Below are 23,602 nucleotides of genomic sequence, written 5' to 3' on the forward strand. Positions count from 1 at the left end.
CTTAAGATAATTCTGACTTTCTTTGTCAATGGCAGTTTCTCGTGAAAGTCTTTCCACGGTAAGAAGATGAATTTATAAAATAAAGAGGCAACTACAGTACTCCTCGGAGTCTGACCATGAGAAGGATCTCCCAGGGTTCATCTAGCCCACAAAGTGTCAGTTCTTCTAGTGGCATGTATTGCACCAGAATCATGAAGGGCAACAGGCAGTTGCTGGTAAAACCAGAGCATTTCACAACTTCTCAGCTTCCACTGTGTTCAGAAATTCTGTTCACATTTTCAGGAGCATGTATGGGAACAATTAAAAGCGGTTTATGCTCCTATTTTCTATAGTGAATGTAACTGAGCTATCTTATTAAAGACCCTTGAAGCATTTTCACAAGCTGCAAATCAAGCAACTCAATATCTCACTTAGGTGAAACTGAGAATATGTTCCTAAGACAACCATAGGATCTGTCTTCAAAACAACCAGGTCTCACAAATAGGAGGCTGAAACACACTACCAGGGTTCAATTATAACACTCTTCCTAGATTCCAAACATGGGAAATACTGGACTTTTTACAGATCATGCACTTCAGTGCAGTGGTTCTCCCCCTCATGCTGTGGCTCAGAGGTTCCTACATTCTGCAAGCTTTCCTGTGCACACACAGCTCACACCACTGCAAATGATTCCTTTTCCTTCAGTCTCCCACTTTTCATGTAATTGCTCGGTAAATCTTCCTTAACCTACATGTTACACAAACTCTTCTCGAAACTTTTGCTACTTCTCTAGCTTACAGTAACTCTTTACAAGATATTCCAGTTCACTAACTACTCTTAAATAGCAAAGATAAGGGACATACAAAAGGGGCTACATACTCAGATTATCCAAATAATTTCTTACCTGGGTGGGATCCAGAAGAATCAAATCACAGCTTTTAGGCAAATGTTTGTGAAGAAATGTTTTCCCCAAAGAGTGGTTACTGAAGTTCAATCTGCAGGATTCCAGATCAACAGAAATTACACGCCCCAGAAAGGGGCCAACTTCTAGTCTTTAAGGTGTACGAGATTGTAAGCTGCCAAGTGCTTGGGGGAACTTGTGTAGATCATATCTGAACTAGACAATACGAATGTTTTCATAATTGCAGCTCTTTAATCCATGAAGCTGATAAATTTAAACCAGTGCACCTGCAGAGCTGTAAGGTTCAGATGCCAGACCCTTCTTTAAGGAGTAGAACATGCAGAGACTTGTGCTTCTTTGAGCAACACCACAGATGGTGTTGTTAACAAAAAGCCCTACCCAAACTTTAATAAAAGCAATCGCAACAAGGTATAAAGCGTGAAACTACCTGAAGGATTAAAATTGATATCTTACAAGACCAAGAGCATTAGGCTCTTTCACAAGCAAGAAAACATAGTTGCTATTAAGATCCATCATGTCCAAAGTCTGATTTTGCAGCAATTTCAAACAATTAAAAAATCTTATTATGCCTTAAGAGATAAATCTAATTCTTTGACACAGACATTCTCCATGAGTTTGGGCAGAGTAACACAGCATCTCCATTCTGCATCCACACAGCACGGACAACAGAACTACCCTGCCTGAGAGAGGTGCCAGAGACTGAGGGTATCCTCCATTATGAAGCTCTGACAAATAACACCGAAAACTGAAACCAGAAAGCCAAGAAGAAGAGAACGGTGAATGATCTTCCTTACAATAAAAAGCAGAAAGAGCGATATACCAACTGCCTAACCATCAGCGGACCTGAACAACTATGAGGCTTTAAAAAAATACCAAATCCTACTCTAAGAAATGGCGTGAAAACTCTTCAGCTTAAGACGCTTCTACAACTTTGGTCTAAATTTCCATCACACAAACTGCAGAGAACAAACCTGCATTGGTGGAGAGATGAAATGGAGGTTTAATTTGATTTTCCCTCATCTCTAGCTGTATTTAATTTCATAAAATCTCTCAGGATTACTGCTATGTTATGCACCAACCACACAAAGGTGTTTCAAGAATAAATGATACTTCTGCATAGCACTTTGCATTCTCAAAGTACTATATGAGTGTCATATATTAATAATGAATTGCAGAAAGAAATCTTACTTCTACTTTCCACCCAAGGAATTAGTATGTGAATTTTAAAACACATGTGGACCCGTTGAAAACAGAATATACATTTTAGAAGTTAAGGAGGAGATGCTAAATGACAAAATCAAAATGTCTCCATAATCATTGCATTTTTCTCCTAGGAAAGTACAATTCTAGTGGAAGAATCCTGTTTTCACCACATTCCTGGTTTTTACGCTCTCTTTTCCAGCTGACTTGACTGAAGTGCAGACCATTAATATCTAAAGTATCTTGTTTTGATTATACTGCCCTTTGCTGGTACCAATCTAGTTAAGGTATCACCAAGAATTTCCAGCATAAAACACATTTACAGGTTTATAACTTGGCTCTAAAAATTCTACTCCAAAAAGACAGTGGGAGGCAGAAAGGCTCAGATGAGCGCATTATATTACATATCCTATGTGATGCATACTTGCTTATAATGGTATATGAAGGGGAGGGATTAGCTTTAACCCTGAATTACCATGTTTCATAAACTGCCTAAAATGACTGCTTTTAACTTCCCTGTTTAGCTAATCAAAATAATGTTTTGTAAGTGTTTCAGCTAATTAAAAGCTTAATTTGCCCAATTTCACAGTTTGGCTTAAATCATAGAAAGTATCGATATCATACAGGAATTGGAATGTCATTTCTATTGATCATATTTAAACACACTCTCCTTTCCTCCCCTCAGAAGTCAATTGCAGTTTGTCCTCAAAGGGTGAGCATCCAGGTGATTGGCCATTGCAGCCTGCACACAGCACAAGGCTGCTCTTCAAAGAAAGGCTTAAATGAAGATCAAGGCTGAATAAATTAACTGTAGATGTTTGTCTTGTTGTAAAAGATAAGCTCACAGGAAACAGCTACAGTAAAGAGAGCTTTGCAGGTTACTTAAAATGCTGTTCTTAAAGCAACATGTATTTCTGGCCATTGGTATTGTATTTCTTCTAGCCTACCTAGGAACACAATAGAGCTCTTCACTGCCGCACAGCAACATTAAATATAAAAACCTGCCGTTAAAGGGCAGAGGGTAATGGCATCAGCGTGGGCGACCCGTGCTCAGGTAGTGTTCAACTATTATCTCCAGTTTAAGTAGGCTGAAAATACACAAATCCAGTCAGCACCGTTTTTAGATAAAATTGGCAGTTTTATGGATATTTATAGCATGTGCCCAGCCTTGCAGAACTCCATCTTCTCCACCTCATCTGTAATATAAACTGCTTTTAGTCCACATTAATACAATGTGTTACTGAGATACTTCTCACATTCTGTATAAGCCAGGCAGATCAATACTCAACTACACCAAGAGAAAAAAAAAAATCATTGTATTAGAATCCTATTAAAAAACACAGACGCTAGGAAGATAAACCTGATGCATAAACACCATTCTGTCTGTATGCATATGTAGATTACCGCTTCTAAGTACACTGAAAGCAGGTTTCTTTCCAATACACAGTTTTAAAGTATCCTACAGGTAGGACCTTTGGTATATATCCTATACCAAATCAGTTTTGTCTCAAAAAAATTTAACCTCTCTGCTTCTCATAAGAGCTCTTTCTTTTGATGAAAAGTTTCCACCCTTTGTATCAACTCCCTTACTCATATACTTCCTGTGGTGCAATCACAGCACTGAAATCAGAACAGCAAAGCTATTTCTGTGACAACATTTGCTGATGACACAAGCCCGGGTTTATAACTTTTCCTTAGATCAAGGAGGAGTAAGAAGATTTAAGATAAAGACTTTTGAACTAATAACAGTAAACTAAAAATCAAAAGGAAAGTAGTCGCATGGAAAAATATTTTTTAAAAACTCTAAGTTCTACTATTTGAGGTTGCGTAGCATGAAAGTCTCCTTGGAAAATTCACTAACTGAGCATTTTTGGATTTTTTCCCTTCGGTATTTTTCAGAGTGAAAAAGCATATATTCCCACCTGCATCAGGTCATTGGTAATATAACGCAGCAAGAACAGATGCAGGTCTGTTTGCCTCAGAAGTAAAAGAAAAACAGAACAGCCACACAATCCTATTGTTCTCCCAACCTACCACATAAGAAACAGAATCTGATGCCATACTGTGCAGGTCAACAAAAGAGCTCCATGAGACGATAATTGCAGAGTTGAGATTCCTCTGAGACACCTTGCCACCAGCTCAGCAAAGTTTAAATCAAGAAGACATGGGTTTCAATGTCGCCACTGACCTTCACTAGTGTGGACTTGGGGAAAGAGAGAGATGGTCTCGTGGAGAGAGGCTCCAAAGCACACTTCACCTTTGCAACACATCACTCATCCAAAGAAACGGTTTGCAAATATAATAGAGGACTCAATATCCATCCTCTTATAGGTGTTTAAGCTTTTCTCAGTTTCACGGAAGACAATCTAAGCTGACAGCAGTAAGCAACTTGCACAAACAAGTTACTACTGACTACTTGTAAGATACTGAGACAAGACTGGAGAGCACTTGCAATGAAACTTGTGGTTTTAAGCGATTTTGCTGCTGTAGTTTTTAACACTCTCCCACTCCACTCAAGTGACTTGGGTCTTTGTTTCTGTTGGGCTCACGGTACTATAGATCCCTTCGCCACCATGTTTCATCATTTCACAACTCCAGTTGCCACGACAACAGGATGCAGCTTATCTGCTGTTTTCATATTTCCAGTTTTTGTTGCCATAACAACACAATCATTCTTGCTTTCTACAAAACCAGCAACTTTAAGCCACGTATTCTCAAGGACGCAGGATTCATCATACATGTATCTTCGTGAAAGAAGAGATTTGTACAGGCAATTTGTAAATTAAGCTGTTTTTTCTGAAGCGGGATTTTTCACTCACAAGTGAAAAGCTGACAGCAATTGCTAGAGGCAGACTGCTGAGACATCTAAAGCCTGGCCTTTAATAATAGCCAGAGTAATATAGCACTAGGCCACTTCCAAGTGGGGAGTCCCTACAGTGTCAGATCGTGTCAAACCGCACAATTGTTATGTGATGTAAGTGTCCATACTCGTTTCACCCAGGCAGATCTGAATTAGACGCTAGATGCAATTCTCTTGAGTTTTAACCCAGTGGCCTCCCCATTATTACCAGCACCACCACCATGCAGCTTTGTGTTTGAAGGCCCATTTTAATTCTGTAATTCAAGCTGTTGTTGCAGATTAGTTTTCAGACTCTGACCCTTTTCACTTTCAGGTGACTGCATTTTGAACTTTCATTTACAGGAAGTGCACATTCATAAGACTGGTGAGAAAATGTTATACAAACACAGCATGCAAAAACACAAAATAGTGATGGCTATGAGGGGTATCAGCTAACATGGCACCATAACTTCATTACACCCTCATTTATGTACTTCACTAATGAGACAAGCACAGGTGTCCAACACAGTCCCTCACATGAGATGAATAACAATAATACAGTCCAACCTGCTTTAGCCATGCTTGGTATCCAGAAGATATAAGTTGGAATCCATCTTTTGGCATGTGTATTCGGGGCTAGGAGAGAATAGACATAAAGAGAGACCTCCTTTTACACTGGGACCTAGCTAACCTAAGTCTAAATTCTGGAATATTTTAAACAATGCAGATTTTTTTTAAGCCACATATGAAGGTCTAGTCCCCAGATTAATTATTGTTTACTCCTCTGATATCAGTTGCTTTGAGAACACTGTTCTAATACAGTCAACACAATTTTTACAATTTCTACCATTTTACATGTCAACTTAGTACATATAGGTATTTCTTTAAAATTTCCACACAAATAAGCACAGCCTCTGTGGTGGGTGCAGTAGCACAGATTAATGGTCATGAATGCTTTTGCTACTACAGAAAGCTAAAGGGTGTCAAAACAGCAGCAGTCAAGCTATGAGAGTGTTTTTACAGTCACCATCCTCAACACAGTCAGACCAGACAACAAAAAAAGATTAAGGAGAATCTCTGAAGAGGTGCAACTTTAATATCAGGGTAACAGGAAACTATATTCATACACAGCCATAAATTATGCCTCAAACTGCCAGAGAAATGCTACCTGGCATGACATTCATCTGCAGTTTGAAGATATTCTCACAATCAAGTGGATTCAACGCACTTCCACCCTCCCACCCGCCCAAAAAAGGGGATGCTTAGAAATTAAAATCACATCTAAGCAACAAAACCAGACAAGACATCTGACGACATCAAGTCCAGAGACCTCCTGGAAATTACTTCACAACTCCTCCTTTTGTTCATCGTAGATCCCCTCCAAACCAGTAGATGTGTGCCCCCACCAATCCTTCTGGAAAGCTGGAAACATCTTTCTCATTTTCAGAACATACTGTTCAAGGTGGCTTATCCCCATTTGTGCCTGTGTCAGTACAATATTTAGTTTGTAGGAACTGTGTCCACCTTGGTACTTGTAACACCAAAAAATACAATTGGTTGGAGAGGAAAAACATGTCACCACTGAACGACCAACCATCACAGCTATGGCGGGGAGGCAGTCCAGCCCTGCAATTTGAAATTAAAACAAGAACTACAACAGGCTAAAACCTTGCCTCTAAAGAGAAGTATACATACAGGATTTTAAAATATGCTTTGAATATTAGTTATTTTTGCTCCTCTCCTGTTTGAATTGAAATCCTCCTAAATCTTCCAAAGCAGTAGTAAGATTATGCCCTGGTGTCCTACTCAGTAATCTCAGTCAAACATGAATTTTAATAACCACCATTGTGCTGTTAAATTAAAGTCAAGTATATCTGGTTACTGCATTCACCTGCTGAGCTTGGACTTGCAATGCTTAACACATTAACAAACTATGTTTTAGGGGACTTCTCACACAGCCAGAAGCATCACGCTCCAAGACCTAATCCTTACTTCAGCACTAACTTCATGGGTGGTTACTCTCTCTACTACTGTAAAATGAGGACAACACTCATTTAACCCACCTCACAGGTTTGCTGAAAGGAACTGCTGACATTTCTACGTGCTTTGAAAATGGAAGAAACCATATGAGGTGCTACGTATCTAGCAAGAACACTACAGAAATCCACATTTTACTTCTGGCTCAAGTGTTTCAGTTGCTTTTTTCAAAGTAGCACAGCTCAGTATACCTATCAAAGAAAAAAAAAAAAAAAGCCTTCATAAACAAGCAGAAATAACGACCTTTTTGAAATCATAGTGTCAGGATTGAAGAGACCTGAATATCAGTCTTGGATCTGCCTGTGTTCACTCAACAAATCTGTGAAAAATTATTTCATTTCTTTCTGTTTCTGACACCTAACCTACACATTAAAGGATATCAGTGAAGCTCTTAGAACCAGCAGGCTGCTTAACATTTATAAAGCCCACCAGTCCAGAGTAGTTTGAGTAATTGATTTAAAACACTGCTTTAACCATTTAATTTGAAGACCTTGGTCCTGCAAATATGGAAATGTATTAATAGATCTATTTGCCATCAACAGGATTACTGTCATGCAGAAGTGTCTCCAATATCAAAGATAACAATGTATTTCTATTTAGACAACTCTTACCAATGCAAGCTCTTTGACTTCAAAATAAAGTTCCTTGAGTATGAGCAATAAAAGTAAACAGGACCTTCAGCAGATTAGCAGGTACTGTAAAAATTTATTTTCCATGCTGTCAAGTTACAAACAGGAGAAACTAAGACCCATCACCCACCCCTCAGCACCATACTTGCAAAATCCCCTCAGTGAAATATGTCTTCTCTGCATTTGATATGCCCACCCTCATCTAAGAGGAAAATAAACTATACAGAAGAGAAACTAACTTCACCAGTACAGGGTATGTCATTACCTTCATACTGCTACTTATACCATTAAAATAGAATATTTGCACAAGTGAGCACCCATTCATTTCGAATACAAGCTCTGATAGAAAAGCATAATTTAATTAAAATCTCTGGAGCTCTCACTCACAAGCATGTAATGCACACAGACTCACTAGTGGCTAAACATTTACAACCAATCTCCTAAATTTTAAATTTTGGTGGTTTTCCTAGGCACATTGTGAATGACCCTAGGAATGTCTTCTTCAGCAACAACATGTAATAAGTACATCTGGTTAAAACTTCCCAAATTTCAGTGTCCAAATCACAGCAGACATGTAACTGCAAAATTACACAAGAGGAACTCGTACATGCTTGATAACTTAAAAAAGATACAATTAAATTGCCCCTCTTCCCTCAGCCTTTAGAAGATCTGGGACATAGGCAAATACCTTGTTTGAAAGCTGTACTATGTTATCAATCATCACTAAAATCTTCCATGATTATGATCCACTCAAGGCAATTCTATCAGCAATACAATTAATTGCCCAGTAAGATCTACTCAGTTTTGTATTTTCAAGAGTACACACCATTTATGTTCACGGCTCAATATCATTCACAAGCATCGTATTTTCTCTTAGCATCTGTTCCAGCACTTCCCATGGCTAGGAGTCAGAGTGCTAGGGTCATTTTCCTCTTTCAATAGCCACCTCAAAAAGGAACTCTGGAAGCACTCTAACCACTAATTCACATCATGCTATTATGTGAATATTTCACGTTTTTATCTAGGTGAGTAACTGATCTGCAGTACAACCCTGACAACTTCCTTTTCTAAGACATCCACATTTCTTATTGAGGACTTGCTTTAAAAATGAGCCTTCCATCACCACAAATGGCCTATTCCATAACCATCAGTGACTTATTCACAGTTCTGAAATGCAATTTTACCCTGTACGAAATGCCTACCTTCTCTTAAGTTCTGTGGCCACTGAAAAGACTAATCATCTATATATTACCCATGTATTAAATTATATTATTATAAATATTGCAATTGTCTACAAACCTATGAGCCAGAATAGCTTATTTTGCTCATCTTTTTTTCTGCAGCCTGACTTTCTTCCTTCCGTAATCTACTCTTCCATTTTTAATCCATTTGATTTCTGTAGTTCCTAGCAAGGCCAAAAACAACAGAATGATTTTTTGAGAACAAGTCAGTAATTTAAAATTCAGTGGTATCCTCTTCACTTCCCTACAAAGGCTGATTTTTAGAGGACATTTAATTACAGGCCTGAGTTCCTATTTTCTAAGCCTAAACACAACCCCTGAAGGCTTACAATATTTGAGTCACAGCTGGAGCTGTGGTTACTATACAGTTTAAATATCAGCCTCTTTACTGTGCAATTTGTTTTGAAAATCAAATCAGATGCCATGTCATAAACAAGTGCTAATTAAGTACTGAGCGGAAATTGAGCTTTTTTTTTTTTTTTGCAAGAAGGGTTCTTAAATATCTGCATCTTCACTTCCATAAGAAAGAATAAATACGTCAAGAGTGATAATTCTAAAAGCAAACCTACTATGGTACTTGCAAGGCAGTACTGCTGCTTCTCCGTTTCATCTGCTTCCATGTAAGATGAAATGGGGGAGAAAATGTAGTTGAGATCTGTATTAAATATATATGTACTAAGGACCTTACGAATCTGATCATATAACCCATGCTTCTTTTTTCCTCAGAGAGGAAATTTCACTCTGTGTTTCCATCACATATGATTTAACCAGGCAAGTTAAACCCATCTCTCTCTGTAACTGCAAAGGAACACTGAAGCTACTTACATTTTCATCCCTTTTAAGTTGTGATTTACACACAGTATCTGACAATAACATTGCATCATTAGATATAACACCTCATTTGATAAATATCAAGAACAACGCATTTTGATACTCTGAAGGTTGCCTCTGAGTAACAATATTCGTGACTCCACTAACTAACGGGCTCTCGAATGCCAGAATGAGATCTGTCAGTCACTGACATGGGAGGGCATGGCCAGCTGCACTTAAGGCTGCCCAGTTAAAATGACTTCCACAGCAAAGGAAAATATCCCTTGTGGCCTAGAACTTGTTAATGAGTTTGTATGCATTACAGCAATTAACTGAATTCCTACTACATGGCGCAAGCAGATAACTTACTCCACTGCATAAAGCAGTACTCAAAATAAAGCAGTTAGATCTGTGGAGTCTAATTCAACAAAACCAAAGACAGGATTTCTAAATTTTTAATTATTATTAGGAGAGAAAACCATAAGCTGACAATATTTAAGCATGCTCTTTGTGAGATTTTGTAGAAGGAATGAGTAAACACTGAGCTGGTTGACTGTCAGATCTCACAGTTTGATACCAGCTCCTTCAGAAGGATGGGGCACTCCCAAACAGCAGGCTCTGACTCTGCAAACAGAACAAATTCACCACAAGTGGTGAACACGACTGCTCTAGTTCTTTAGCAAATTTGTTTAGAGTACGCTGGCCAGGATCTGCTCAAAAACAACTCCCACTGGAGAACGTCTATTTATATTCCTTGACAGATAAAAAGACAAGTTTTTATATCCTGTAAGAGCAGCAGCTACCTCGAGAACTGCTTTGGTAACATGAAACATCGGGACACCTTCTTAAGGGCTCACAAGAACACTAAGCTACAGTCCTCGAAACCAAATGGTGATCTGTGATAGCACTCCATTCATCTTTGGACAAAGTAACAGCAAGCTCTGTGAAGGTGCTTGCTACAGCAGTGTAAATAGATTCTCTTCATGCCCATAAGCAAAAACATGGTTGATTTCACAATCACTTGACATTTTAAGTCCGAAATTCAAGTCCTATATTCAGCCTCCTTCAGAACTGCAAGATATGTGGTGAAGAAAAGAGAAGCTACATTTCTCATGCTACTGTCTGAACTAGTGCCAGGTAAATATCCAACAAGAATAGCGGCATTCACAGTGAAAGCATTATGTATAAAACAGAAGCTTGTCCAGAGATCAATAAAACAAAGCTTATGCCTTTTAAGTATCTTGTCTCTTTTTCTTCAGTCCATAGAAAAGTCAGAAAGCTCAGCTGGATTCCAACTTTTCACTGAGACTCAGAGCATCAGGAATAAAAATTTCTGTACTTGAGAAAAAAATGTTGCCAAGGTGAACAAAATTAAGAAATCTGGAAAACTACAACCTCCATCATGAGAAAACCTACAGTGGTAACTTTCACCTTCCTGATCTGCCAAATTCTAGGTAGCAGACAAAAAAGCATGCAGAAGAGATGGATTAGAGGTCTGTGCCACCTATCCCAGAAGGAAATTTGCAGTTCACAAATTAAGCAGACAAATTTGTAAGAGGAACACTGTTTTTTTCTAAAGAAATGCAAATGCATTCGAGAGCAGATTCCAGCACTCAAGCCAAACATTTTCCTGTTCAATAAAATAACCAAATAATAAAATAAAATAACCAAAAAACTTATTTTTTGTAGGAATGGCCATTCTACCCCTATACACTTAGCTTATAAAGCACTGTGCTAGAATTACAATGTGGAACCTATTCACCCATCATAAGTAACTTGGAATCCATAACTAATTGCCCTGAGTACTTATGAAGACATATTAAATTTCCTTTCCTGATCTAAATGCCCTGTACTGAGTTCAGCCCTATGACAGATCTCAACATCTTGAGACTGGCACAGACGTAAATGCTCCTTTCCTTGGTTTGACTAGAGGAAATTCCTCCTTAGAACAAGAAGTGCCAAAGAAGTCTGCTGTCTCGGAGGACTACGATGCAAGAATCAAGCTGGGGCAACAGAAGCAGCTGAAGATACCTAAGAGGCAGCCTCTGGCAGCACCTCCATGCAGAACAAGTAGCTGTAAGACAACTAACCACAACAAGTCTAAAACGTTGCAGACCTGACTGGCAAACCTTTAAAAAAAAAAAAAAAAATCAAAACAACGAACCACAACCACAGCACACAGACAGTATGTCCTGTCTCCCAAGAAAGGAAATCTACTGAGGCCTGAGTACTGATAACTATTGCCAAAATGAAGCAGTCACCATGGGAGGCCTAAGTAAATCTACTCCCAATTTAGAACAAATTAGAATTAGTGCTAGACTAACCCAATCTTCTTCTTTAAGAAGATCACTGAAGTCCAGACAAATTAGGAGTAGTTAAGCATTTGATAGACGACATGTAGGAAGTTACTAGTTAAAATGGAGAGGATTAGGACTAATACCAGAGTTGCAAGGAGGATAAGAAACTAAAAAGGGTAGATGACCAAGCGTTAGTTTGAAAAGGGAGCCCTTAAGCTGTACAGAGATTGATCTTTATTGAGATCCATTATTAATATTGAAATGAATGTTAAAATATTCTCACTAATGGCTAAAGAACCACAAGAATTATCAATATACTAATGAAACTGGCTAAAGACAGAGATAAGAGACATCATAAATACATAGGATACAGCATCTTGAAGACCTGGGTAACAGAATGTACATAAATTACAAAGTAACAATATTTCTATATAAACTAGGGACCCAGTAAATGAGAAGAGGGGAAGACATCCTGGGATACATTACTCATTAGATAATGATGGTTCACCAGTAAGATGCAGCCATGAAGATGGCAAACGCTACTATAGGATATTGTATAAATTGAAAAATTCCCAGAAGAGAGAAATTAGGATTATTGCTTTTTCACAAGGAACCGATAAAACTTCCTGGAATATTCTGGATAGCTCTGGTCACTCATGTTCCAGTGAGGTTAATCAAACTCTACAGCTGTAAAAAAAGGTCTGCTATGATGATCATGAGTTATAGGAAACATCATAAAAAAAAAAAAAAGCTTGTTTTAGTCTGACGAGATTGAGATCAGAGGAAAATACAATAGCTATCCACGAATACATGGAGATGAACACAGGGGAGTAAGAATAGCTGTTTAAGCTCAAGGACAACACTGGCATAAGAACAAATGAGAATGAATTAACCATGAATTAAGTCAAGCTGGAAAATAAGAATGAACATTCTAGCTTTCAATGTAGTTAAATTTGGAATAGCTCTACAATGGTGTAGTAAAGAAAATTCCACTCACTTAAGAACTGCTTTGAGCAGCTCGCAAAAGGGACTAGAGAGCACACTGTCTGCCAATATCAGACTTGAGCCCACACTCCACAGGACCTGTTCCAATCCCATGTGGAGATGTTTCCTCTCACTGATGGGTTCTGTACTATTATGACTGTACATAGTAAAGTACTATTTTAAGATCAGTGAGATATGGATTTATAGGAATATCTTGTCGGTAAAAAAACTTTGAGGACACTTACGCTTGTTTATAAACAACAGCTGTGACAAAGTATAAGAGCAACACACTTCACAGGAGTCATCCCAGTCAAAAGGAGGAAAACAAAAAGGGAAAAAGTTACAAAACGATAGTGAAGAGAGAATGAACATTTTCAAACCTCTTAGCAATAGCAAACACCTTCTGTCATATCTGAAGATAGTGTTAACATTGTCTGGATTTCTTCAGAAAACTTGAGATGCTTCCAAGACCCATCTCCTAAAACAAGACCGATCCATCATTTCTTGAGACTACACCTACTTCTCATTGCTCTAATTTGCAGGAGACGAATGATAGGTGGCTGTATTTCTCAATCCTGTTGAGAGCTTTGGCATTTAAGCAGAAAAGGCACTGAGCAGACCCAATGAACCACCCCCCTGGAGAATCACAGCATCTTCCTAACAGACAGAATTCAAGGCCAAGTATCCCTAAACTAAAAGCAGTTCCCACATAAACTTCCCCATTCTCCATCTCTCTGACAATAAATTACAAATGATGTGCATAGAGAAGGAGAGCAACTGTATGATGGACTTCCATGCTAGACCATTTTTCCCTGAAACAACTATACTGTTTTGGTTACTGTATGAGCAAGCCTGGAAAGATTTTCTTTTCCAGTCAGAATGCAGTCTAGCCCTGCTTTGTATCCAAGCAAAGACAACCACCACCTTTCTTCGAGTATTTAATCCATACTCCTCTATTTGAAAAAAAAAAACAAAAAACAAAACAAAAAAAACCTGTAAGAATAATTATGTTCGTGGCTGGAAACATCAAGACAGAGAACTCCTACAAACTGAGAGAATCCACATGTATGGACAAAGCCAGCTGATGGAAAAACCGCACTGGAATTCTGCCTGAGCTGGTATCTTCCCAACTCCCTTTCTTTCCATCTTTTTTGCTCCAGGTGCTTCTGAAGAAGATGGGCTATCTAGACTCCAGGTAGAAGTACACTTACTACTGTTCTGATGACATACAACTGCATTTAATAACAACTTCTTAATTCCTTCATAGTTACGTCCATGCACCTTTTCCCTTCTTAATGTGGGATGAAGGAAATTAAGCCAGCACTCAGGCTCTTTGCTTCCGCTAATCCAAACTGGATACTCCAGTGGCTCCTGCTCACAGACTGTAAACACTTCTGTCCTTCCTTCAAGAAAACCGGAAAGACCCCTTGCTGAGCTTTCCCATTGTTCCTCATTCTCTCCTTCCTGCTGCTCTCATCAAGATGAATGCACATACCCTGTTCCAGCAGTGGGGGGAAGGAAAATTAAATCAGATGTTTCTCAGTTCTTTGTACAGAAGGGGACTAGAAGCAGCTAGAGAAAGCAGAATTATGATCAATCTTTTGTTTTCAAGCAAAACCACTGTGGAAAAGTGAAATAATTTTAAACTGAAAGTTTTCATGCCACTTGCCAAATGTCATGCCACCACTGCTAATAAATTTGGCTGTGCACATCCAGCTGCAAGCAGGCTGAGCACCCATTGGTTAATGGAAGCACAGAACTCGCAGATGAAAGAGAAAAAATGAATTTTAATGCAATTTTTAGAAATACTTGTCATTGTTTCAGCATTGCCATTTAGTAAATGGGACCGATTTCTCTCTCAGCAGGGGATGATATTTTAATGATGTCCCATGTACTTCCCAGAAGAAAGACAAGCCTCATGAGGCAGATTAAAACTAAGACTATTCAGATCCCATTAAAACCAGACAGTTTCAAGCCATTTTTTTAAATTAATTTTGTTTAATGATAAAATGTACTATCTTAACAGGTGGCTAGCCAATTGTAAAATTAACCAAAACATAGTCAGAAGCACAAGGTTAGCTATTAGAGGAACTGGTTTCTTTTTGTTCCGTTTTCTATTATCAATGCATCATATAACCCTTCACAAACTCCTCTGGCCCATGACCTCAGGCAAATTTCTGAGCTTCGCCTTTCTTCTTCTGCAAAGCAGTGGTAGTATTTGTCCACCACCAGTTCCTCAAGTCCTCAGATAAAGAGACATTAGGAAGTATTGTTGTTTCATAAGCAGGGACATATTTCATGCAACTCCCAGGATGTTTATTTTCAACAGTTTCTGTGGATCAAGAAGTTTTCCTCAGCACTAATCAGCATCCTGTCAAGAAAATAGCTTAATGTTTGACTGCTTATTAACTTGAGCACTTAATAGTAAGATGCAGCCACTGGACTCTGCTCTGCTACAACTCATTTTCAGCTTTCACAGCTAAACAGATTGCATTCAGCCCTTTGTGCAACATCACTTAAAATATATTAATAATACATCTTGTTGAGCATCTCCTGAATTGTAGGAAGGAGGAAATGAGGAAGACTGAAAAAATAAAGAATTATAAACACTAGTCAAGTTTGCCACTGAGAATGGTTAAATATTACACAAATCTCATCAGCACACATGGAGGTTAGAGATGACACAATGTAAGCAGACAAGGAAGTAAGAAAACAGTTTATTCCAACTGAACTGATGAATTTAGCATGAAAACTTTTGTACAGCAAAATCAAGTTCCTCATTTTGCTGGTTTTGCTTCTCTTAATGTGATCTGGTCATTTATAACCCTAAATACTGTTGCAGCAGTCACTGAGAAAATGACACAAAAGGTATCCCTACAGATTAAAAGAGTCAGCAGAATCCCTTCACTCAATTCTTAATGAAAGTTCATAATTTCCAGGTATAAATTACTCTCCTTGTAATAGGAAATAAGTACTTTTCATTACCAAGTTTTATGATACAAACAACCAGCACAGTAAAATCCAAAGAAAACAAAAGAGTGGATGAACACATTTACTTGACAAGCGTATCTAGTCAACATTCGTACATCAGGAACTGCTTTCTGATCCCCACTTTAAATGTTTTTAGAGCGTGAAGTGAGTTTTAAATGAGACCAGACCATGAAGTTTTCTCTGTTGTCTGACTTCTAGTCTCAAGCCATTCTTTCTCCTACCTCAGTAGGTCCTAACACTGAAAATAAACAACAAAACAACATAAAATTACATCTTCACCTCATTTATGGCCCGAAGATCAGAGCTTGGTTGGCCACTGGAAATGCTCCAAAGATCCCCATTTCATTTTTTCTTCACTAGGCACCTCTTACGAGGTGATCTCTGAACACAGTACATTCCTACCTTACGTCTAGAGATAATACAGAGAATAATATAGAGATAATATACATAATAATTTTACCTTATTCCTCTGAAATGTTCATTGTCTATTTCTAGATCACAAACCACCACAGAATGTTGAGGCCACTGCACATCTTGCATCTTTCACGGATTATTTAGGAAACCCTTTGCCTAACCAAACTTTGTGGTTACAGCAGTCTGCTTTATCTTACTAATGAGAACGATAATTTAGTACCGAATACTCGTGAGGAATTATAGCTCTGCTGACTGGCAAATAATTTGCCAAGGCAGATTAGTTTAGCTGCATAAAATAAACATCCACCTGCACATACTAGCACTAATCAGGGCGTGAAATTAAACTTTTTATTCAGTGGGAAATAACTGCTGCAAGGCGGCGATTTAGTCTTGGAAGCAAATATTAAGGTCAGCCTATTCTCTCTGATGTTTATAGTATATATTACAGTGCGGAGAGCAAGACATAACAAATTCTGCTTTTTAAGTCTATGGAAAAAAATATTTCAGTGATACGATAGCAAATTTGCCATTTGCTTTTCTAATTGCATCCGTTTAATGGAGCAAAGTGGCTGAAATATGACCAGAGAAGTGAGGGTGAAGTTTCTGAAGTACCAAAGGTCTGCACCAAGTGCAGAAAAACCTACGGCACAAAGTTTAGAGTAGAAGAAAATAAATCAGCATTTTATTTACAATACAGTAGTCCCAACAAAAAGATCCTCAAACTAAGAGGATCTTATTTCAGTTCTATTGAAAAAATTACTAAGTATATGTTTAATATTCAAGCAGGATTTGCAACTCCGCATTCAGGAGGCAACTCTGCTATCCCAGATGTGTTACGAATATATTTTCACTGCTTTCATGTCATCCTTGCTTTGGATACCCAGGATTCTCTGCTACCACCACATAAATATGTTACTAGGAAGACTATAAAGTTCTCAATGCAGAGTTTTATAACAATAGCTAACAAGTCCTAGGTCTTAAAAATCCCAGTCCTACTGACACTAAATCACACAGGTTTAGTGCAAAACCAACCTCTTTTAAAGTATCAGCTTTTGTCCATCTGTTTCATATACACAAACACACGAAGAAAGGAAGGGAAAAAAAAGTGTATATATATATATTCCAATTCTATCACTCTTCAGCCTCTGTTTATACTGACTATATTATCTTCCAGTTATGTTAAAGGTCCTATAAACAGGAGAACAGAAAAACTAAGGAACTACAAGGTTTGCTCTCATTAGGAAAACAACAAACAAACAATAAACACCACACACGGATGCATCTTAAAATACAACCAAAAGGTTTTTGTTCTCCTGTGAAACTGGAAGGCTATCAGGATCTCCTAGAATCATGTCACCCAAAAAGAAACACAAAACAGTAATTTGCCAGTGAAATGGAAAAAAGACATTCATGAAGAATGCTAGTATCGACATCTTCCTATTCACAAGCCAGGAAATTAAATGAAGTACTGCAAATTGATTCATTCAGAAAAACTGAGAAAATGAAACTTCATTAAATTTCAAGCTATTGCCTCCCAAACCATCCTAGACAGGATCCCAAACTGGTCAGGTACAGCTCCAAGCACTGCTAATTAAATACAACTGAAGTTGTCACTAGTCCATTCAAGAAAACAGATGTTGCTTCATAGAGCTTTGATATTTTTCTTAAATACCTTTCAAAATGAGGAACAAAAAATATGAACTCTTATAAAAAGGGCTTTATTGTATTTTTATAGCATATTACATACCTTGTAACAATCATTCTGTTAAGTGTGAATGTCAGTTTTATTTTCTGTCCCTTTTTTCCTGGCTATTTACAAGCTTTGTAAGAATCATTCCTTAATTAAGTCTAAACATAGTCTTATATAAATGGATTCCTGGAATTAAAAACGTTCAGACTTAAGAAATGATTGTTACAGAGACTGTAACAGGCCGTAAAAAAGAATGCCACTTTAAACAAAGATTTCTCATTTTAATTAAAAAGATAATCATCAGAACATTCGTACACTTAACAGAACCATTTGAAGCTACTTTGAAAAAATATCTACTATTCTATGCAGGCATATGTAGTTTACTTTATATGACATTTAATCAAAGTCTCAGATGAGCCTATTGCACTCATACTTTAAATACTGTATCTACAGTTTTAAACACTTTATTCAAATATGAAAGTTACTTATTGAGCACCTCATTTCCAGTACTTTTCAAAATGGTTATGACAACAGATATCACATATTCCTGAAGGCGCAAAAACAGCTGTGTAAGGCAACGGTTTTTGGAAGGGGTTTTTGTGTTCGGTTTTTTTTTTTAACTAATGGGCACATTCACCTCTCATTTTAGCTTGTGCATCAGTCTCTTATACATTTTACTTTCTGAAGAGTGTTGTTTTATGTGTGGTATTGTAGAAACATGGAAAAGGGCTGAGATGAACTGAGACAAGTTCCACTCTAGTAAATCCTTGGGTGTAGCTGCAGAACACTGGACTATATGATTCACAAGATCATACTTTAAATCTGTGAACTGGCTTCCATTAAAAAAAAAAAAAAAAAAAAAAAAGGCGCTTTGAAAGATGACCTGTAGAATACATGATAGAAAATACTCATTCACCAGCAAAAACAGTCTTCCCTGGTCAGCAGTTGCTTTGTATTGCATAATGACAATACACAGCAATTTAATACCAGAAATTAGGCCTTCTTAAAATGTAGAGATAAATTGAGTAGGCAAATCAGGTTACATAAATTACTTAAATCTTAAAGTATTAGATTATACATATTGTAACTGACCATGGACAACTAGGAAACCTGCAGCAGATATTAGCTAAATGTAATATTGTTTCATTGGCAAGTAGTCAAGCCAACACCAGCCAGTAAGAAGGCAGCTACCTTCTACTCCCATCAAGAAGCTGCATAGATATGAGCATGCAGGAAGAAAAAAAAAAAAAAAAAGAGAGTCTAGTTTGTCTTTCAAAGCATCAAATATAGGTACTTTAAAGCAAGACAATTTCATTCATAATATTAGCATTGGATGAAGTCTCCATAAGACTGTTTTGTATTAGAGTTTGGCATCAAAATAAAAAACAAATCGCCAGGTCTGTCTTGCCTGGTAGCTTGTGACTCAAGACAGCTGCTCAAAGTCAATGCCAAAAATTAGATATCAACATTTTAAAGTGGAAAAAGTATTATTTTCTAGAGAAGTACAAAAATTCTAACACCTACAGGGCTGCTTTTCAGCATTAAATGAAACCTACCACAAATCCATACCAAAAACCAAACTACCAAAAGACAAAGCGGTAACAGATCTCATGGATTTCAGCATTTACCTACAATGGCTCTTGGGAAACTCTTAGGGAAAATCAATAATTAATAGCAAAGCCCACCTCAACCCAAACTGTGAGCCATCTAGTAAGGAAGATGTACATGAAGCGTATCACACACTTGGATGAACAAGACAATACATTGTGAATGATTCAGCATTAGTTGAGAGGATGCACGAGCTGATCTGCTACCTCTGTGTAGATAATTGTACCAATGCCATTGCTGCAGTACCCAGGCACTTTCTGAGTTCTAAAAGGCAGAAACAAGATGCTTCCTAGGAGGGCCAAGCTGCTATTTGCAATTGGTACCTCACGTATCAAAGCAACCGACCCGTGCTACGCCTCCACAAACACCAAAAGACCCCACCACGCCCAATGAAAACCTTACTTCATCAGCATAATTAAAGCAAGAGTTGCGTTCTAGATAGATGTGCACTAAAGCAAAAGCCTGAGATGTGTTAACCAAAAGCTTTCCCCACTCTCCACTCAACCTGTGAGCAAACACACCCTGAAAAATTCACAGGGGACAAAGGGAAGTCACATCTTTCATTGTACTTTTTACAAGCATTTTGCATGCAAGAAGTATTTTAATAAAACATTGAGGAACCTGGTTTAGCCTTTAGTTCTCAGCGCAGCCTGATCTTAATAACTCCTCCCTTTATCTGATGCATCTCAGATGCATCTCCTGTAAGAGCAGGGCTCTCTCGTGCTCAGGTCTCTCCCTACTGCCAGGGAACTTTATTGTTCCAGTGGAACACCGCCAGCTCTGAGAGGGACAGGGATTCTCCTCAGTCCCAGGCCCAATCCTATTCAAGACCTCAAACGCCTGGACTAAGCCCTTGGATGGGAATCTTAGTAAAACTGGTGAAAAAAAGCAGCAAATGAGAAGCCAGTGTAGCATGTTCACAGTGTTGTTTGGCAGAAGACAAAGACGTTTCAGTAGCAACTTTTCAGGACATTAAACCCACTATCTAGAAACAGGTTGTAATTACCTAGTTTGGGCAAACACAAGTGCAACAGGATCCGGGACACTCCTTTGGCCAATCACACAGCAAAAAGGATAGTTTGTTATGACTAATTGCTACCTTGGCTATTTAGGTATCTACAGCATTCTCCCACTCCACTGAGCTGAGACTCTATAAATCTGACAAACTTGGAGACTACTAGCAAAAGGGTCAAAAAGTCTCAAGAGAAACAAGTTCTACAAGACTGAAAAACAGAAGCCAAACAAGTGTTTTGAAGCTCAGTTAAAAATTAAAATTTGCAACCAGCATTTCCTCAATTTCATTTTGGGCCTATGTTCTGAAGGTTTAATAGAACTGCTTCTTGAGGAGCTTAGACTTAATTCTGTACCACTGGAAGCACAAATCCAAACCAAACTTTTAGCCAGTGTTGCCAGTCATTTCAATTATATCCTTAGGGAAAAAACAGCTTTGGACACCCAAAATTTACATTCAATGCAGTTGGCACCAGTTTGCTTTCATTTCTAAATCTTATGTTTCTGGTCAAAACACTTGGAAATATCAACAAATGAAGCAAGAGTAAACTACAGTTTAAGTGTATCATGCCTCAAATCTAAGTAAACTACCCACATTTGAAGAGTATCTTGGATGTGAGTACCCCCACAAGGATGCTTTCCATGCCAAAGGCCAACTCACAAACCTAAACAATGTAAGTGCTCTGCACACTCACTATCATTGAGATGCTGCTGCAGCAGCAGGTGAAAGATCTAAGTGTCAGTATTTACAGGTCTCAAGCCGAATGAAAGGAAAAAAAAAAAAATGTGGAGAGAAGGTGTACAGTTACAGAAGGATAGTCTAAGGTGTACAAATACAGAGAAATACACAAGAATTACATGTGTAAGCCCTCCCGGTGCCTGTGGGCCCCTCTGCCAGTTCCTGCCTCACTCGAGTTTAACTTCTCCCGCTCCCAGGTGGCATCTGCAGCCTCCTACACCCCCACCATCAGAACGAGACTTTTCCACAGATCTGGGGGCCCCACTCCCGCCCGGCAGCGCCCGCCCCGCACCCTACGGCGCCTCTGGGGCCCCGCTCACCGCCCTCCCCACCGCAGGACGAACTGCCCCCACCAGCCCAACACGCCCGAGCAGTCTGGCCTCCCGCCCGGGGCTCCCCTCCCCACTGCGCCCAGCTCCCCCGCAGCCCCTCCTCGCCCCTCCCCCCGGTTGCCCTCTACATACACGGGTGCCCACCCCTGCCACCGCCAACCGCTGCAGCCCCTCACCATGAACTTGAGGGCCTTCTCCTGCAGCACGGCCTCGGCCGGGTCCATAGTGCTGCGCCGGCGTCGAGGCCGCTCGCCCTCTCAGTGCCAGGCCGCAGCCAGCGCAGACAGGAACCTGCGCTGCCCCGCGTCCCCCCTCCAACTCGCCCCGCTGTCCGCACAGCGCATGCGCCGCCCGCAGGCCCACGGGAAATGGAGTCCCCGGCCGCGCCACCTGCAAGGGCCCGGCCTGCGCGTCAGAACTACAAAGCCCAAAAGGCCTCGGGGCCCGGGGCACGCCGGGAGCCGGAGGGCACATGCGCCGTCCGTGGGCGAGGGGGCCGATGGAAGTTGTAGTAGCGCGAAGCAGTGACGGTGTATGCTGGAGGTAGGGGGGCTATTCCTGCGCGGGCCGGGAGGGAGGGAAGCCCCACTCCGCAGGGGCCATGTGGGCCGTTTTCAGCCCCAGGTCTTCCCTGGTGAAGCACAAGGCTGGCTGCCAAGTCACAGCCCAGGGCTTTTCCCATTAACACCTCGAATGTGGCTAATGGCAGGGTCCCCGGGGCAGCAGGTTCCTTTCTCTGGGGTCTTCTCCCAGGGCACCTGCAAGAGCTCGGTTGCTCCCTTGTTTTGCAGCGATTGCACTTCCACACTTGTGCACCATCAATTTTCATTACAATTGTTGCTGGTTTAAATGCAGCCCTAAACACTGCCTAAAAAAATCCCAGGTGCTGGCATACCCCTGCATGCACTGAAAAAGTATGACGATAAACTTGGTGACTTTCTTCCAGAATAAAATCAGTCTGAAGGGGCCATTGCTGCTCCTTGGCAGGACATATGAAATGGGGAAACTTGCGTCTCTGTAATGGGTCAAGTAGACTTACACAATTCCCGAGGAATGTTTGTTCAAATCAGTCCCTTAAAGAAAACTCCCCGCATAAACAGCTTCCTGTGGTGCTTTGGTACCCTTATGCTTAACATTTTATTCTAACAATGGTGCTAAATGAATTTACCCTGAAAACTGCCCCGAAATCTCCTTGCTGTACCAAGCAGCAAACAAAAAAAATAACTGATAACATCCCTTTAATAGCACCTACACATAGACTGTAGGGTATTTACCATATTCCACTCTTTAATCATCTCTGTTGCACACCAAACAAGACTAGTTCACTTTTTTGCAGCCACCGCTTCTAATCCTCTCTGTTTTGCTAATTTTGTCTAATCTCTTCCCAATTTTCCTACATTTTTTACAGTATACCCAACAGCTGAAACTACCTTGCATAGAGCAGCAGTGAGGAATTAGCTCCTGTGTCTTTAGTAGTAATTGTGAGAGTCTGATAAGTTTTTCATTCCTCCATAGCAAACATGACACTTATTCCTACACAGTTTGTCACCCAGTAAAACATTCAAAGTTACCCTGAATTTCTTCCTATTTAGATGCAAAGGAACCAGCCACAAACATCAGCATTTGCTTGCTGACATGCAACTTAAACCCATTCTTTTTGCTCATGTTTGACCTATAAAGCAAAGCTTCAAGTTGCAGGTACAAAACCAGTGTCTCCTGTGCACCAGCGCCTCCCACATTTTCTCTAAACAGCCCATCTCCTCTGGATTTTTAAACAAGATAATCAGAGATAAATCTATGCAGAGAATATGCGCATTAGTGGATTCCCTGCAGGAACGTATTAACCCGGGTGGTGCCTCATCACCCAATGCCAGGATCG

General features: G+C 39.5%; 1 protein-coding gene across 9 annotated transcripts in view; it reads right to left on the minus strand.

Annotated features, from left to right (window-relative positions):
* Positions 1–22,043, minus strand: part of BTRC (beta-transducin repeat containing E3 ubiquitin protein ligase) — a 114,388-nt gene extending 92,345 nt beyond the window's left edge. For 3 of the 9 annotated variants that reach the window (XM_071812090.1, XM_065843886.2, XM_065843884.2), the window contains exon 1: positions 21,900–22,043. In XM_071812090.1, the coding sequence (XP_071668191.1) occupies positions 21,900–21,947 (48 nt within the window). In that variant the 5' untranslated portion in view covers positions 21,948–22,043. Of the gene's footprint in view, positions 1–5,507; positions 5,577–7,003; positions 7,104–21,899 lie in introns of those variants that run through there. The other 6 variants (XM_071812089.1, XM_071812087.1, XM_065843883.2 and 3 more) reach the window with 5 other exon arrangements.
* Positions 22,044–23,602: the final 1,559 nt, after the last annotated feature.

This window comes from Patagioenas fasciata, chromosome 8 (genome assembly GCF_037038585.1).
Source record: "Patagioenas fasciata isolate bPatFas1 chromosome 8, bPatFas1.hap1, whole genome shotgun sequence".
NCBI lineage: Eukaryota > Metazoa > Chordata > Aves > Columbiformes > Columbidae > Patagioenas > Patagioenas fasciata.